General features: G+C 39.5%; 1 protein-coding gene across 1 annotated transcript; it reads left to right on the top strand.

Annotated features, from left to right (window-relative positions):
• The first annotated feature begins 730 nt into the window (after window positions 1-730).
• LOC135229847 (olfactory receptor 4C6-like) lies at window positions 731-14,590 on the top strand. The gene has a single exon (XM_064279104.1). The coding sequence runs from the start codon at window positions 11,022-11,024 to the stop codon at window positions 11,928-11,930; it is 909 nt and encodes a 302-aa protein (XP_064135174.1). The 5' UTR covers window positions 731-11,021; the 3' UTR covers window positions 11,931-14,590.
• Window positions 14,591-18,905: the final 4,315 nt, after the last annotated feature.

Raw genomic sequence — 18,905 nt, 5'->3', positions numbered from 1 at the left:
CCTATTGCGTTTGTCTAATTCTGTAATTTTATTGTTCATCTTTTGGATTTCTACATGCTGTCTCTCTATGGATTCTTGCAACTTATTAATTTTTCCACTATGTTCTTGAATAATCTTTTTGAGTTCTTCAACTGTTTTATCAGTGTGTTCCTTGGCTTTTTCTGCAGTTTGCCTTATTTCGTTTCTGAGATCATCCCTGATGTCTTGAAGCATTCTGTAAATTAGTTTTTTATATTCTGTATCTGATAATTCCAGGATTGTATCTTCATTTGGGAAAGATTTTGATTCTTTTGTTTAGGGGTTGTAGAAGCTTTCATGGTCTGCTTCTTTATGTGGTTTGATATGGACTGCTGTCTCCGAGCCATCACTGGGAAACTAGTTTTTCCAGAAAATCTGCTAAAAAAATTGCAGTCAGATCCCTGTCAGAACTGCCTTTGGATTATAACTGCCGCCTTGTTCCCTGTAAGGATGAAAGTCTGAGACTTGGATCATATATGCTTGGCTGTAGCTGGTTCTGTGTTTTTAGTCCAATTAGGGATGGATTTTTGGTCCCTGGGTTTTTTCTGGTTCCTTCTCTCAGACCAGACGAGTGGATTAGGAAAAGACCAAAAGAAAAAAAAAGGGGAGGGGAACCAAAGCCGCCGCGGAGCCGGAGCCATTCTCCCTCTGGCTCAGGAAATTCCAATGTTAATGATGCCGCCTGGGGAGGGTGGGGGTGGGATCAGAGAGATAGGAGCGTAGCACCTCGGAATATAGCCAGAGTTGCTTGTCTTGCTTGGAATGACTATTTTATCTGAGATTCCCGAGGGGCATGTCGCCTACATGTGCTGGCTGTGTGGAGATTGCCACCGGGGATCTGGTCCACTGAAGCCGCTGTCAGATCCTCCGCTGCCAGTCCAATGCCCAGCGTTAAGGTTCCCCTGCTGGGACGCTGCACTCCCGACTCCAAAATCAGTCACTGCCTCCCGGGGACTTCTCGTCCCTCCAGCCGCGTCGCCGCGTTGCCCCCTTGGACTGGCTGGGCCCCCTCCCGGGGTTAGTTCAGGGGAGTTGAGCAGCTCCCCGTGCTTGTGCCGTGACAGCACCCAGTCAAATGCCCGGCAGCACAATTCCCCGGCTGGGACGCTGCTCTCCCAGCTCCAAGACCAGTCACTGCCTCCCAGGGACTTCTCCCACTGGCTGCATCGCCACGCCGCCTGCGCGGACCGGCTGGGCCCCCTCCCGGGGTGAGTTCGCGGGGGTAGGGCTGTGCCCCTTGTTTGCGCCATCAGCTCCCCTGGACCCTGACCTAAACCGGCCGCCAAGGTTACCTGACTGGAACGCTGGCTCCTGGCTCCAAAAACAGTTGCTGCTTCCCCATATTTGTTCATTTTTCGTCTCTAAATCTGTGTTTGTTGTTCAGGGTTCGTAGATTGTTATGTATGTCATCAGTTCACTTGTTTTTCTGAGTCTTTGTTGCAAGAGGGATCAGAGGTAGCATCTACTTAGTCCGCCATCTTGGCCCTGCCTCCAACATCCCCATTTATTTTTTCTTCTTCTTAGTTTTCTTACTTGCAGTTTCTTATTCCTTTCTGTTCAGTCCGTCTTAAACCAACTCCAGGAAAACTTTCCCTACTTCTCCACCTTAACAAAGATTTCTTAACAATAGAGCCAAGGACCTCCACATTGCTAAATCCAATGGTCAATTTTCAGCCATCATTTTGCTAGATCTATCAGCAATATTGGAAATAGCTGATCACTTTTACTTCCTTGATATATTCACTTGGTTTCTGATATCACACAGTTTCTTGGTTTTCCTTCTACTTCATGTGTCACTCCTCATTCTCCTTTGTGAGTTCTGCCTTTTTCACTTCACCATTCAAAGTTATAGAGTGCACCAGGGCTCAGTCATTGGTCCTAACTTTTTTCTTCTGTCAGTACATACTGCTTCAGTAAATGCATCCAATCCTGTAGTCTTAAAAGTTATTCAAATGCTGAATACTCAAAAATTTATGCCTGCATTCCAGACCATGCTCCCTAACTCCACACTTACATACATCTAACCATGTGTTCAAATCTTCACTTAGATATCCAAGAATATTATGTTTTCTAATTGAACTACTGGAAGCAGCAGTCAAGAAATCAAAACACGCATTGCCCTGGGCAAATTGCCTGTAAGAGGTCTCTTTAAAGTGTTAAAAAGCAAAGATGTCACCTTGAGGACTAAGGTGCACCTGACCCAAGCCACGGTGTTTCCAATCATCTCATACACATGCGAAAGCTGGACAATGAATGAGGAAGACTGGAGACGAATTGATGCCTTTGAATTGTGGTATTGGTGAAGAATATTGAATATACCATGGACTGCCAAAAGAATGAACAAATCTGTCTTGGAAGAAGTATAACCAGAATGCTCCTTAGAAGCAAGGAGGGCAAGATTACGTCTCACATACTTTGGACATGTTATAAGGAGGAATCAGTCCCCAGAGAAGGACGTCATGCTTGGTAAAGTAGAGGGTCAGAAAAAATGAGGAAGATCCTCAAAGAGATGCGTTGACACAGTGGCTGTGACAATCGGCTCAAGCATAACAACAACTGTGAGGTTGGTGCAGGACTGAGTAGTGTTCTGTTGTGCATAGGGTTGCTATGAGTTGGAACCGACTCAACAGCACCTAATAACAACAACAATAACAATTGAACTACTAAAAATGACAAAAGTCCCAATTGTTACTGATAATTAGAAGTTGTAGCAGAAATAAGATTAAAAGGTCAGGGGCCTCTTTTTTTATATACTTTTTATTGTGCTTTAAGTGAAAGTTTACAAATCAAGTCAGTCTCTCACGTAAAAACTTATATACACCTTACTACATATTCCCAATTACTCTCCCCTCAATGAGACAACCCACTCCCTCCTTCCACTCTTTCTTTTCACGTCCATTTTGCCAGCTTCTAACCCCCTCTACCCTCCCATCTTGCCTCCAGGCAGGAGATGCCAACATTGTCTCAAGTGTCCACCTGATCCGAGAAGCTCACTTCTCATCAGCATCCCTCTCCAACCCATTGTCCAGTCCAGTCCATGTCTGACGAGTTGGCTTCAGGAATGGTCCCTGTCCTGGACCAACAGAAGTTTTGGGGCCATGACCACGAGGGTCCTTCTAGTCTCAGTCAGACTATTAAGTCTAGTCTTTTTATGAGCATTTAGGATCTGTATCCCACTGTTCTCCTGCTCCCTCAGGGGTTCTCTGTTGTGCTCCCTGTCAGGGCAGTCATCGGTTGTAGCCAGGCACCATCTAGTTCTTCTGGTCTCAGGATGATATAGTCTCTGGTTCAAGTGGCCCTTTCTGTCTCTTGGGCTCGTAATTGCCTTGTGTCCTTGGTGTTCTTCATTCTCCTTTGATCCAGGTGGGTTGAGACTCATTGATGCATCTTAGATGGCCACTTGCTAGTGTTTCAGACCCCAGATGCCACTCTTCAAAGCGGGATCCAGGATGTTTTCTTAATAGATTTTATTATGCCAATTGACTTAGATGTCCCCTGAAATCATGGACCCCAAAACCCTGCCCCTGCTTCCCTGACCTTCGAAGGTCAGGGGCCTCTTTTAACCTTCTGATGACATATCCTGCCTAAGAACTTGGAATACAGACAAGGGCAAGTCAAGGGTCAGTACTGGAGAAGCATCAACGATATGTCACATTTAATCCAGGGCATAAAAGAGAGTTAAAAGAACATCTAAAGAACAATATCAAAGCTAAAAAAATGGGAATCCTAGTGAAAATCACCAAGAGCTCAGTAAAGAGGTGCTAAAACAATTATGAACGAGACACAAGAAAAATAAACTGGCAACAGCAAATCCGGGAAGGACAAGACTCTAGGAGAAAATGTAAGTCAATTTGAGAGCCTCAGGGAGAAAATCTTGATAGCTTGCGAATGCTTTTAAGGTACCACCTTTTCCTTTCTATTTCTGTTGCGGAACCACTCATGGGTAACAATTGCCGTCAGATAACTTCTTGTGCTTTATAAAGAAATTATTCCAAAGGGGAGGAGAAAAAAAAAAAAGAAGAAAGATAAAAGTATATGCCTGTCTTACATGAAAGTATGGGTTAAACTTCATATTTAACTAAGAAATGCCATTTTGGGGTCATTTAAATGAGAGAATGAACTCAATTTTATTGAACAGACACTTCAGAAGATATTTTACAAACATTAGCTAGTAATTCTTACAACGTTATGATATAATTACTAACCCTGTCTTAAAAACAAAAACAATCGATGTCAAGTCTGTTCCGGCCCCACGTGTGTCAGAGTAGAACTGTGCTCCATAAAGCTTTCAATGTCTGCGACGTTTCAGAAGTAGATCCCAAGGACTTTCTTCTGAGCTCTTCTGAGTGGACTCAGACCACCGGTCTTTCAGCTAAACACTTAATCATTTGCTCTACCTAGGCAGTTTAACTTCATCTGACTTGTAAGTAAAATGAGGTCATTTGAGGTTAACCGGATTTCCAAGTCTTTTGGATAGTGTTTGGACTCTTTCCACAATGCTATTTTGATCCTTTACATGATTGTGAAATAACAGAAATGCAGGGATGACCCTGGGCCACATTATAAAAATTGTCTTTGTTTCTTCCTCTATCATCTGGAAAATTTTCTTCACATTAAGCTCTTCCTTGATTCTCATCTTTGTAGGCAACCCATCCTCACTTAGTTCCTTTTGCCAAAGGGAAAAAAAAATTAATAATTTTATTCCCACCAAAGTAAATATGTTACTTATATTTGGAAAAGAAGTGTGATTGTTAGGATAGCAATCAATTCAAAAGAATAAACAGTGAATGATAAAATTTGAGATGATATGGGACACAGATCGATAGAAAACTTTAAGACTCAAGTCACACAAAGGGGTTGGCTGAGTATTTCCTCTGTCTGGTATGAGTCAGAATCCACTCAATGGCAATGGATTATGGTATGAGAATAGCTTCCTTGAAGAATAAATACTGGTTCTTCACAGTAACTTTTCCCATATTATGTACTCAGATATTAATCATGTTTTTAAGAAAAAGGACTGTTTGATCAAATAGGCTGAAGATCAAAGAAGAACTGACAACTTTGAATTACGGTGTTGGTAAGGAATATTGAATATACCATGGACTGCCAAAAGAATGAAAAAATCTGTCTTAGAAGAAGTACAGCGAGAATGCTCTTTATAGCCAAGGATAGTGAGACATTGTCTTACATACTTTGGACGTGTTATCAGGAGGGACCAATCCCTGAGGAAGGACTTCATGCTTGGTAAAGTAGAGTGTCAACAAAAAGGAGGAAGACCTTCAATGAGATGGACGGACACAGTGGCTACAACAATGGGCTCAAGCATAGCGACGATTGTGATAATGGTGCAGGACCAGGCAGTGTTTCACTTTGTTGCATAGCGTCACTATGAGGGAATCGACTTGACGGCACCTAACAACAACAACTTGTGTATTTACTTTTTTTTTTCTTAACATATGTCTATTCTTCCATGTTCTACATACTGTACCGCTGCTGCTGTTGTTAGTTGTTGTCAGATCGGTTTCAACTCATGTTGACCCTGTATGTGCACAGTAGAACTGTTCCATAGGGTTTTCAAGGCTGTGACTTTTCGGAAGCAGATCACCAGGTCTGTCTTGTGAGGAGCCTCTTGGACAGGTTCAAATGGTCAACCTTTCTGCTAGTTGTGTATCACTTAGCCATTTGCACCTCCCAGAGATTCATGTACTATACAAATCAGAAGTACAGAAAGGTCAAAGTTTTCTTACTGGTTATATTCTAGTTAGGTGCAGATAAATAATAAGCAAATGAAAGCTAAATGAAAGATATAATCAGATAATGACAAATGTGATAAAGGAAATAAAAGAAGGTTTTTTTTTTTTAGTGTCATGGGGCTTGAAAACAAATAAAGAAGACTGAAGAAGAATTGATGCCTTTAAATTATGGTGTTGGTGAAGAACATTAAATACATCGTGGGCTTCCAGAAGAACAAACACATCTGTCTTGGAAGAAGTACAGGCAGAATGCTCCTTAGAAGTGAGGATGGTGAGACTTTGTCCTATGTACTTAGTACGTGTTATCAGGAGGGACCCGTCCGTGGAGAAGAACATCATACTTGGAAAAGCAGAGGGTCAGCAAAAAAGAGAAAGACCTTTAAGGAGTTGAACTGACACAGTGGCTGCAAGAGTAGGCACAAATAAAGAAACTATTTTGAGAATGATCCAGGACCGGGCAGTGTTTCGTTCTGTTGTATATAGGCTCACTATGAGTTGGAACTGGATCAACAGCACCTAACAACAACAGTGTGATAGAGAGGGATTGGATGCATATGTGAATAGTCATTAATATAACAGCTGAGTTAGAATTTTCAAGAATTTACTATATAGAAACTCATATTACTCTCTCCCCATTCTTCCCCACCAAGAGAAGTTGATTCTAACCCATATCTAAACGGCTCTGGTGACCATGGGGTAACTTCAGACCCCATGTCTGATGGGGTAATATCAGACAATTTGTAAAAAATGATTCTACAGCAAAAATAAGTCTATGGATAATCTTTGAGGATTAGATTCTGAAAATTGAAATAATCATCCTAACTCTGATAACCTTATAAGGTGTTGAAGATAAAAAAGTTAATGTAAATGAAATCACTTTATAAGATGGAGAAGGAATGAAAATTGTAACCTATTATTCCAAAAATAGAAAAACAATATTAATTGAAAATGCCATTTATTAATAAATTAGAAAAAATTAAATATATTTTTATGCCCGGGTACAAATTTTCTGACCCTGATGGTGGCCCTCCAGGAACAGATATTACTTCTGTGTGGGAGGTCGAATCCAGAGATGGGATTTGACTCAGGTTCCTTCCTGTTGCTATATTCTAACTATTTAAAATTGTGGCCATTCTGTAATTGAGATACACATCACAGTGCATGAACAAATGACTGAATTGTTAACATTGTGGTCTAGGTTTCTGCATGTTGGCCTGGTCTTAGTGACATTCTGCTTCTGAGAACACCCTATTATTAAGGTGGGTGAATGGGAATTCACTGGGGTGGGGATTAGCCTCTGTCAGTGGAGATCTAGCCTCGAGGGCTACAACTGAATGGTATAAATCTGTGCCTTGTCACAGCTGTTCAAACATGCCCTCTGCCCTCTTATATCCCAAAGGAGAGCATTGGATCCATGATGTATCTTCTGAGAAACTGAACAAAAACAGTTTCTACTTTGATCTTAACATACAATCCGCTGAGATTCAAAAGAGACCTGAATGATTCAGTAAATTCTCTGCTTGGCTCCCTCGTCAGCAATCCTTTTTAATTGGAAAGAATATAAATAAATCCCTTGGTAAAACAGAATGTACACTTCTTCATTAGATTCATAGATACCTACAACTTCTGCTTTAAATCTCTCTTCAAAAGCAATAAAAATCGTAGTTCGACAAATTTGACCAGTATTTAATGATTGGATGGCTTTTCTCCATTTATATCCTGGACAGCTTACTTCCACAGTAAGAAAAACTAAGCTGGAATCATTTCACCTGGTTCTTGGACTCTCTGGAGAAGTTGCTTTATGCGAACGAATCTTGGGTGAGATAAGATCTTGGATTAGACTTGAAATGATTAGAGTCTTTATTTCTACAACTTTCCACTTTTGACCAACTCTAAAAACTAAGCTCTAAGTGTTAACTTTATTAATGTATTCTTTTTCCTAAAATTAGTGATGTTTAGAGGGTAATGCTTAAATTTTAGATTGACAGTTTTAATTTAGGAATGAGCTGAATTTTTGTATTTCTTTATAGGTAAAACAAAACAACTACAAAATTTTCTTATAAGCAGGTTTACCTCTAGGAATGACGGTGGTGGTGGTGACAGTGGTGATGGCAATGACAAAGATAGCAGTGGTGGCAGTAGTAATGATTGTGGTGGTGGCAGTGTTGGTGATGATACTGGTGTTGGTGGTAATGGCAGTAGTAGTTGCAGTGTTGGCGACGACAGTGGTGACCACAGTGATGAAGGTGGTGGTAGTGGTGGGGACTGCCTTGGTAATGCTGGTGGTTTGGTGACGGTGAGGATAGAGGTAATTTAGGAGCATTCTGTGGAAACACTGAGAAATTATTGTAGATTCCAATACCAAAAATTAAAACATTATTGCCACTTCCGTTCTACAAAATTCTGCTGGAGTTAGTTACAAACCCACAAATTTGCCATTAATTTTTATGAAAACAAAGCAAAACATGGGGTAATATATGCACTAAAGAGGTTACTTTAAAGTACTTTAACGGTAAGAGAAAAACCTAGCTTGATACTCAGGAAGCTTCAGAGCTACAAGTCCACTGACTATATAAAACTGACAGTCCAAGTGCAATCACTAGAGCCATCTAGGTACTTAGATTTCGATGGAGGTATTATATATAGCCCAGGTGAATTCAGAAAGAAATATCAGCTCCAGAGTCCAGCTTCCTGGATTCAAAAGCAGGCTATATTATGCAGTAACTCTGTGGACTCAAGGAAGTGAACAAGTCACTATGCTTAATAAATGTTATTGTTATTACAGTTATTATTTTGAGATGAGTACATCGATTATTGACAAATCTACTTAGAGAAAGAATAATTGTCCTTTATGAAAGGAGTTTAAATGTTTACTTACTAAAAATTCTTCTGAATTATATTCTGATATAGAATGCATGCTTCTATAATAATAAAAATAATACAAATGAAAAGGAATTGATATAAACAAGAAAGACAAAACTGATAGAAACATAAAAGCTGTCTAATACCTTATTGTCAGGCATGACCATTTTGTAAGGAGAATTTACCAATATCTTTTTTTTTTATCCAAGTGGATCCCTGGTGGCACAGTGGATAAGAGCAACAGCTGCTAATCAAAAGGCTAGCAGTTCAAATCCATCAGCCGCCCCTTGGAAAACGTTTGGAGTAGTTCTACTCTGTCCTGCAGTGTTCTGAGTTGGAATCAACTTGACGGCAATGGGTTTGGTTTGGTTATCCAAGTGTAAAATGTTCCTATCCTGTGATTTTACAATTCTATTGCAGAAACTCACTTTACAGAAATACTTAAATCTATTGCTATATATCTTTACCTGTATCTATATTGTTATAACCTGGCCCAGTTGCTGTCTAGTTGATTCTGACTAACAGTGACCCTAAAGGACGTGGTAGAACTGCCTCACAGGGTTTCCAAGGAGCATCTGGTGGATTCCAACTTACCATCTTAGCTCTTAACCACTGTGCCAAAACTCATAGCAACCCTGTAAAACAGAGTAGAGCTGCCCCTATAGAGTTTCCAAGGAGCACCTGGAAACTGTTCAGCAGCTGCAGGTCTGAACCACTATGCAACCAGGGTTTCCCTGATATAGTCATAGATATATCAATACAAGACATTCACTGTAGCATTGTAGCAGCAGAAAATTGGGAATATTATAAATCTCCTTATACTGACCTGGAATGTTGTCAATGATAAATCATTGATTAAAATTCAATGTACAGTGCATTTGCATACATGATGCCAGCAATGTTTATATAAATTTATATTATTAAAATGCATTTATAAATATGCAAATTCAATATTTCTAAATAAAAATGCAAATCTGGAAGGATAAATGACTTTTAGCTAATTACACAGCTAAAAAGCGTTCCAGAAGTCGAAATTAGAACCTGATGTACATAACTCTAAGACCTTAGCTTTCTGTTCTGCCCTGAACCATGTCTCTTATCCCTCCTTCTGGGTCTTTGCACATGCTGTCCCCCTGCTGGGAATAGCCTTTGTCTAGCTTTAAAACTTCAATAATTTACTTTTCTTTCATTTCTTCAGTTATCACTTATTTCTTTGTCATTATTTTAAATTTACTAGGTCTGCCCTTATTTAAGGAAACAAGCCACATCTGATGCTTTTTATTGTTCAAATTTGCAGCATCCTCTGAGTTTTTAAAATACTTGTTGTCTGCTTAAATAATTAGGGAATAAGAGGGAAGTGGACTGACAAAGAAAAAGAAAAATGTTAACTAAGATTGTCCCTTTCTTCATTTGAGCGGTCTTTCGAAAATGTTCTTCAGTGAACCATTGTGGAAAGAGAAAAGAAATATCACAAAAGTAGCTGAGGGTTGTGATTCAGAGCTGAATTGGAAATTTGGGGTATGGTTTGATCCTTGATTATGGCTGAAGCAAGTCTAGAAATACAAATGTTTACCGACTAAAGCTGATAGCTGTCATCATTGAGTCTGACTGACAGAGAAATAATAGCCAGTCCCTGATATCAAATCCACTCTCAAGCCTGGAGAAAGGGCTAATACTAGTATTCTCTATTCAGTTCAGAGTTCACTGCCGTTTCCTTTTGTTCTATAAAATATCATTAATTGTATTGGTGCCCACTTCATCTTTAGTAATCTATTAAGAACCTTGAGAAATGTGAAGTCCCAGGTGATACAGTTTATGGCCTCGGCTGCAAACCAAAAGGTTAGAGGTTTGAATCCACCCAGAGATACCTCGAAAGAAAGGCCTGGCAATCTATTTCTGAAAAATCAGCCATAGAAAACCCTATTGCTCACAGTTCTACTCTGACATTCATGGGGTCACCATGAGTCAGAATCTACTCCATGGCATCTGGTCTAGACTTTGGTTGGCAAGTAACTGTCACTATGTTGAGAGCATTATGAATTTCCCCTGAGATTCATTCTGTCAGAGATATGTGAGAAATAAAGCTGTCCAGCTTCCACTAGAATCCACAGGTATCTTTTAAAAATGTAAGCCTGATTTATAATTCAGGCTATTTACAATTAAGAAATTATAATACTCTTTTGTTTTATACTCTCCCTTGGTTTCCCATTGCCCTCAGAAATTCCTTGCCTTGTCCTAAAATTCTCTGGTTTACCTGGTTACTGCCTCTACCTCTCCAAACACACATTGAGCCAAATGAATGACGCCAAATAGTCACTAACTATAAACACTATGTTGCTTTTTTAGATTTTCCGACTCTCAGCCAGCGCTCATATCAGTACCTGGTAAATGCGAAACCAAAACAATGTGACTGAATTCATTCTTTTGGGTCTTACGAAAAACCCAGAGCTGAGGAAAATATTTTCTGCTGTGTTTCTAATCATGTATGTTGTCACCATGTTGGGAAACCTACTCATTGTGGTAACTATGACTGCAAGTCAGAGTCTGAGGTCACCTATGTATTTTTTCCTTACTTCCTTGTCCCTCATGGATGCCATCTTTTCTTCTGTCGTCGCCCCCAAGATGATTGTGGATTCCCTCTCTGAGAGCACTACCATCTCCCTCAAAGGCTGTATGACCCAGCTCTTTGCAGAACATTTCTTTGGTGGAGTGTCAATCATCCTTCTCATTGTGATGGCCTATGACCACTATGTGGCCATCTGTAAGCCCCTGCACTACAGGACCATCATGAGTTCTCGGATGTGCTGCCTGCTGCTGGGAGGGGACTGGGTGGGAGGATTTTTGCATGCAATGATACAGCTTCTCTTCATGTACCAAAAACCTTTCTGTGGTCCCAATGTCATTGATCACTTTATGTGTGACTTGTTTCAGTTGCTGACACTGGCCTGCATGGACACCTGCGTCCTGGGCCTCTTGGTCATCCTCAATAGTGGGGTGATGTGCGTGACCATCTTTCTTATCCTCATTGTCTCCTACATGATCATCCTCTGCTCTTTGAAGTCTTATAGCTCTGAAGGATGGCGCAAAGCCCTGTCTACCTGTGGCTCCCACCTCACAGTGATTGTCTTGTTCTTTGTGCCATTTGTTTTCTTGTACGTAACACCTGTGGCCACTTATCCCATAGACAAGGCAATGGCTATGTCGGAGTCTATCATCACACCCATGTTAAATTCCTTGATCTACATCCTGAGAAGCACAGAGGTGAAAAATACCATGAAGAAACTTTGGATGCAATGAGAGACTTTAGATGGCAAGTAACTGTCATCATGCTGAAAACATTATGAGTTTCTCCTAAAGAGAAGTCATTCTTTCCAAGATGTGTGAGAAATAAAACAGCCCAAGTTCCAGAAGAATCCAGAGGGATCTTTTAGAAATACAAGTCTGATTTATTGTTTAGGATATTTACAACATAGAAATTATGATACTGATTTTCAAGGTTTCTTTTCTTCCTCCTAATCTCATCCTTGTGGTGGTTACCCTTTCCCCTTTAGCCTTCCCCAGGTCAGTCCTTTTACCTCACTACTGGAACTCCATTATCAGATCTAAGAGCTATAATTCATTTTGTAGTTTTTCCTGTTTACAGGTAAAGTTTAACTATACAAACTTTTGTCCATAAAATGTACCTTTCACATGTGTGCACACAAGTTATTTCTCAAATTCGAGTACTGTGTAAGCCCTTCCTAAGGAGAAATCAGTTCTTTTGAATTTCGGCAATGATACGAATCATGATTTCACATTTCTAATGTAACGAGGTGTTAAGATTGAAATTTTGGCTACACATGATAAGTGAAATTACAAAGTGCGTTCCAGATCACACCATACCTGCTACTACAGTGAAGGCAGTGAATGATGAAGATAAGAACCCTCACAACTAAGTAAAGAATATGAAACCTGGTCAGTATAAACTGGAAGAGTGGTTTGTGAGAACAGCTTTGGATGTAGAGAATTCCCCTGCCCCACCATGGGAGTAGAGGTATGCCTGCCTCTCATGTCGGTACTCGTTTCTCTGATGTTTCTGTGGAAGGACATGTTTGGAGTTACCTACTCTGCCATTTGGCTGACATCACCTCCTACTTTAATTTTTAATTGTCTGTCAACCAGAGGTCATAGTACCTTAAAATTCCAGTCAAGTACCTTAAAATTTGTTTGTATTTGTGAGTGTGTGTGCATTTACACATACATGTGTACGTGCATGCTGAAAGGGCACTTCTAGAGAGTGCTATTCTGACAGACTAGCATATGATCCTCCACATTGGTGGCTGCAGGGACTGAGATCAGAAAAATATAGGCAGAAAGAGAGACTTAGTGGTATCAGCACAGGATTGCCCAGTAGGGCAGGCTCAGCTACAGGTGTCCAATGTATCATCTTCAAGGAGCATCCTATCAAATGCTCATACTGGCAAAATGACAATCTGAATTCTGCAACTTTCCAGTCTCCTACAGATTGGCTCATGTTGACCAAATTCATATGGTACTAGAAAAAGATTTGTAAAAGGAATTTGGTGGACACACATGCACACGATTATCCTGTGATTAGTCAGCACATTTCTTTCTGGAGAAAAATGTCTACAAGAAGTTAAATTACCAAGTGAAAATGGTCAGGTGTTGATAGAATCCAAGTAAGGCTCATTATAGGTTGTTTACAATGGTTATGAGCTTTAAGTACTCATAGTCTAATGCAGTCCTCTCAGAATATTAAATGTGTATATAATGGACCAATAACATGTTGATATACATTGACTGCTTCCTGTTAGGACTGTTTCCTGTTAGGAGTATTTCACCTTTCCTGTCCATGTAACAAAAACTAATGTGTTAAGGAAGTGTAAATTAAATACACCATATTTATCAGCTGAAGTCATAATTTGCTACGCCATAACTTTTTCATGGCATTTTTCACTTCTGCATTCCTCAGTATATATATCAGAGGGTTGAGAAAGGGTGTCCCAATTGTATAAAACACAGCCACCATCTTGTCCACTGGAAATGTAGCTGGTGGGTGTGTGTACATGAATATACATGGACCAAAAAACATGACTACCACAATAAAATGGGAGATGCAGGTAGAAAGAGCTTTTCACCTTCCTTCTGCACTGTGGTTTCTCAGAGAGTATCAAATGACAACATAGGATATAAGCAAGAGCGTGAAACTCATCATGCATATGGCCCCACTATTGGACACAGCAGCAAACTTATCACATAGTGTCCATGCAGGCAAGTTTCAACAAGGGCTGCAAGTCACACAAATAGTTATCAATCACATTGGGACCACAGAAGGACAATATCAAAGCCAAGGAAATCTGTATTGAAGAATGGATACAAGATCCCACCCAGGCCAGAATCACCAGCACACCACAGACACCTGCTCATGGTGGTTGTTTATATTGCAGCAGCTTTCAAATGGCCACATAGTGATCAAAAGCCATGAGGATGAGCACAAATATCTCCATACACCCAAAGAAATGGGCTGCAAAGACCTGAGTCATGCGCTCACGGTAGGAAATGGTCTTCTTCTAGGATAGAGCATCCGCAATCAACCTGGGTGCCGTAGTTGTAGAAAAGCAGACATCAGCAAAGGACGGGTAGAATAGGAAAAAGTACTTGGGACTCCCAAGGGTATGACTTGTCTTAATAGTCACCACAATGAGAAAATCCCCCAGCAGAGTCAAAAGGTAAAGAATCAAGAAGATTCCAAATATTGCTTTCTGCTTTTCAGCATCCTGTGTCAACCCAAACAGAACGAATTCGGTCACACTGTTATTCATCACTATGTAAGTGGCTGTAGGTGGGATGAATTTGACAAAGGTTTAATCTGCAGAGAGAAAAAAAGTGACATTTTGGGAAAATCATTTGGCTAAACTCTGAATTAATTGGTTCTGTTCCATGTTCTGTTACCTCCAATTACCTTTGGTGTGCACCAAAATTCCCCAGGAATCTTTGTAAATCTACAGATGCACAGACCTCTCCCAGATTTATCTGTTGATTCATTTAGAAACTGTCTGATTGGCCCAGCACTTTTGTATTTTTTGAATAAAAAAATTATATATATATATATATGCCTCCTTTACAAACTTTGATTTTTTACCAAGACTGAGAACTATAAAACTTGTTCTTTCCCTGGGCAAGTGACTTAACTGCTTTGAAACTTGGCCTTCATATGAAAAATGAAGTACCAATATCTGCTCTACCTTATTCTGAGTTATCATGAGAATTTAAAAAAAGATTTACACACAGACATTTACATGACTATGTGTTTGATGGAAACCCTGGTGGCGTAGTGCTTAAGTGCTACGGCTGCTAACCAAAGGGTCGGCAGTTCAAATCCGCCAGGCTCTCCTTGGAAACCCAATGGGGCAGTTCTACTCTGTCCTATAGGGTGGCGATGAGTCGGAATAGACTTGATGGCACTGGGGTTTTTTTTATATGTTTGATGCATTATGCATCTTATCTATGTGCTTTGAAATCTGAAAAACACCATTCCAATGTAATTAAGCAATAATTTTATTGTTGGAGAATTCCTTCTTAAGAACATATTTTCAGTTCTGTTGACTCATTTTTGTGTCTATTATCCCTGGCTCTTTAGGATCTTGAGTGGTATATGCTTTACAACTAAACTGTTTTGACAATTTATCATCTATGCCTCTAGTAGTCAAGATGTGAGCTTCTCTGATGTTCATGACATAATGAATGTCTGGATGATGTTTGTCTTACTTATCTAGTGCTGCTAGGATAGAATTACCACAAATAGGTGCCTTTAACAAACAGGGGGCTAGAAGTTTGAATTCAGGGTGCTTTCTGTCTCTGTTGGCTCAGAGGAAGGTCCTCGTCTCTTTGAGCTTCTGCTCCTGGGTAATCTTCATGTGGCTTAGTATCTTTCCTCCCCTATCTTGCCTTCCCAGCTTTCTTGTTTCATCTGTTTTATCACTAATTCTGTCTCATTAACATAAAAAAGACAACCCATCCCCAAATAGGAATATAACCACAGGCATAGAAGCTAGGATTTACAACACGTTTTGGGAGGGTGCAATTCAACCCACAGCGATGCTTTTGGTTGGCATGATGGAGGGAAACTACTCTTTATCTTTGTCTTGAACTTATTCCCTTAACTTAGCTTTAAAATAGAATATTGAGCTTCTCTATCTATAAATTTGACTTGCATATACTTTCTAATATTCTAACAACCTCAGTATTGTTTTTACTCATATATAACCTTCTTTATTCTGAATTCCCCAGGATACTTCTTCTAAAAACTTTATTTGGAGATCATTAATAAAGTAAGACATTATGCAATATGTACTAGAAGAGAAGAAACCACATGCAGAGAGAAAAGCACAAATTTCTCAAGGATAGATTGAAAAAAAAAGTGAAGAATTCAAAATTATGTAAAAAGTGAGCTATAATTTTAACTGGAAAGATCCAAGTTCCAAACCAAGTTCTATTAGATGTAAACTTTCAGACTTAGAACTGAGAGGAGATATGTTAGCAGAGTGATCAATACATAGAGTCTGAAGTCACATTGTCTAGTTTCAAACCTCACCCCACTGTTCATCAGAGGTGTGACATTTAACAAGTTCTTTGATATCTCTGTGCTTTGTTTTCTTCATCTGTAAAACAGAAATAATAAAATAATATATGCTTTAAGGTTGCTGCGAAGATTAAATAACTTGACTTAATCAGATTATTAGATGCCAGTACTCAGTACCCATAATAAGAGTGGTTATTTTCATTATGATTTTCACTACTGGATTTACAAGAGAGATTTTCCATTTTTCAAGAATATTAATTCAAATTTTTTATATATCCATAATAAAGCTATACCATTGCATTAAAATATTAAGTTCCTTTGCTGAGTGGCTGAAATCATATCAGCACTGTGGATGACAATAGTTTTCTTATGATGATCAGAAGCTAGGATTGAGAGTTCTAAATATCTCTAAGACATAAAAAAGAGAAACATCAATCAAAAGTATGTAATAGCATCATTACAAGGGACCCATGATAAGAGGAAAGCAGAGATAAAACAAGATCTTGGTAGTGAACAGTTTGGAATCAAAAGCAAAGGAATGTGGGCATTTAGATGACAAGAAATGAAATAAAAAATTTAGTGGTGGTAAGGCACATGCTATATTAAGAAAACAGATCAGTATGAACCCTCTAGTTTGGTCAGACTCAAAAGCTGTGGTAGAAAAGTTGGAAAAGTAAGTCGCCTTCGTAGCTGAAGGCCATAAAAGCCAAGTTATAAATATCTGATATTCTCTATTGGCAAAGTAGAAAATTTGGAGGCATAAAAACATAACAGCACCTTCTATTAAGATTTATCAGGCACCTACTCCAAGTTGTTTAATGGAATTTAGCCATCTTTTTTTTTTTTTTTAACTGAATTTAGTCCATTTGAACTTTGAGCTTTTCTATAACAAAGTGCCTATCTTCTTCAAGATTCTGGAGACCTACTGAAGACTTTCTTTCCGTCCCTGCACTTAGAAAGTCAATGGAGAGGATTCAAGTAGATTCACTGTAAAACACCAAATGAAATCCGTTGCCATGGAGTTAATTTAGACTTCTGACAACTCCGTGTGTTACAGAGTAGGACTGCTCCCGAGGGTTCTCTGGGTTGTAATCCTCACAGAAACAGTTCACCAGGACTTTCTTCCACGGTGCCACTGGGTGGGTTTAAACTGCCACCCTGTAGGTTACTAGACAAGCACAGACCCTGTACACTGCCCAGGGATCTGGATTCACTGTAGCCTCAACAAAATAGAGACTGGCTCTGAAGTTATCCCAAATATGATTCATCAGTGGCTTCAGACTTGTCACTTCCTTTCTTAAAGAAGGATCCAAAGTGCTAACTCTCAACTCATCTCTGTGGGAGGCAAAAAACATGTAGGGAGCCCAGAGAGGTGGATTATAATCTCATCTATGTCTTTAAATGTCACTTGACCTTGGTCAAGTTGGTTCGTACCTAAGCCTGAATATCCTTACTTTCATTGAGGGCGCTCAAGAAAATAATTTTCCTCTCAATTTTAACATAAGAACCTTGTCACACAGTAGAGCAGTCATTAAAATTTAAATAAAAAGTCTCACACAATTAGATGAAATAAAAACAGTATGTATTGCTATACTCGTGTAGGTTTTCACTGTGAGAATGATTAACTCATGCTTAACAAAAATACAGACTGGGATATAATAAAATGGATAGTTCTGGAATTCTTTAAGTGGATTCTCACAAGCTTTTACTGAGATGCCTGTTCTACATTTCTAAACAGCGAAGGAGAACATAAATTCAGCAATCCCCTCTCCCTCATTTTACCCCATTGTCATCCCTTAAAAACACGAAGTTCGCATTCAAAAAAATGTGATGAGTCATAAATAAAATGGTTACTATGATTTTAATAATCTCTGTCTGCGGTGCTCATCATGGCTTTCAAGCCCTCCAGCTCTGTAACAGAATCTTGCTTTTTACTTTTCTTCTCCGGACTTCTGCCAATGCATGCTCCAGTCAAGTCTGACACTTAATGTTTCTCATTAGTATACCCAGACCATCTCATTCCGATTTTTTCACATCCGACGTCAGCTGAACACCCCTACCTCTGCTACAACCTAAACTTTCATTTCTACCTATGGAGAGAGTACCCAGTTCAAAAAACATCTCCTCAGAGAAGCCTATCTGTATTTCCCCAAGTCACTCTCTTGCTAGTGGCCTTCCACAGCCCAAAACTAAATATTTGTTGAATCATGTAGTCCCTGATTATATTCTTCTCTCATTTTTGCTTCAACATCTTTTGTCCATTGATTTTATAATATCGCATGAGTTAAGTAAGGCAAGTTAGCTTTTTTCTACTTTGTGCACTTTGTGTTAAGCTGGGAGGCAGAGTTTAGCAGAGAGCAGTTAGAGTAAATCCAAGACCAAAACCAGTCTTTGGTCTCCATAGCATTCTCTCTAACACTTCACCCTACACTGCCGTACAAAACATCAGTCTCCAGCTATCCAAATAGAGCCAACACAAAGCCCAGGAAACATAAACAGGTAAAGAAGGAAGCTGCTGGCGTGTTCATGCATGGAAATTCCAGAATGGGTAAAACAAAGAGATCAGCATTTTATGTTCATACTTGAAAAATAATACTGAGGAGGGGGTAAAGAAAAAAAAAAAGAGTCAGATCAAAAGGGAAAAAAATAAGTCATTGTGGCTAAGAGAAGGAGGAAGGATCAGGATGGGG

Source organism: Loxodonta africana, unplaced genomic scaffold, assembly GCF_030014295.1.
Source record: "Loxodonta africana isolate mLoxAfr1 unplaced genomic scaffold, mLoxAfr1.hap2 scaffold_56, whole genome shotgun sequence".
NCBI lineage: Eukaryota > Metazoa > Chordata > Mammalia > Proboscidea > Elephantidae > Loxodonta > Loxodonta africana.
This window is presented reverse-complemented; position numbering and strand designations above follow the sequence as displayed.

Bases quoted from the DNA above. Each gene is read 5' to 3' on its own strand.
- LOC135229847 (XM_064279104.1), top strand. From the start codon at position 11,022: ATGCGAAACCAAAACAATGTGACTGAATTCATTCTTTTGGGTCTTACG.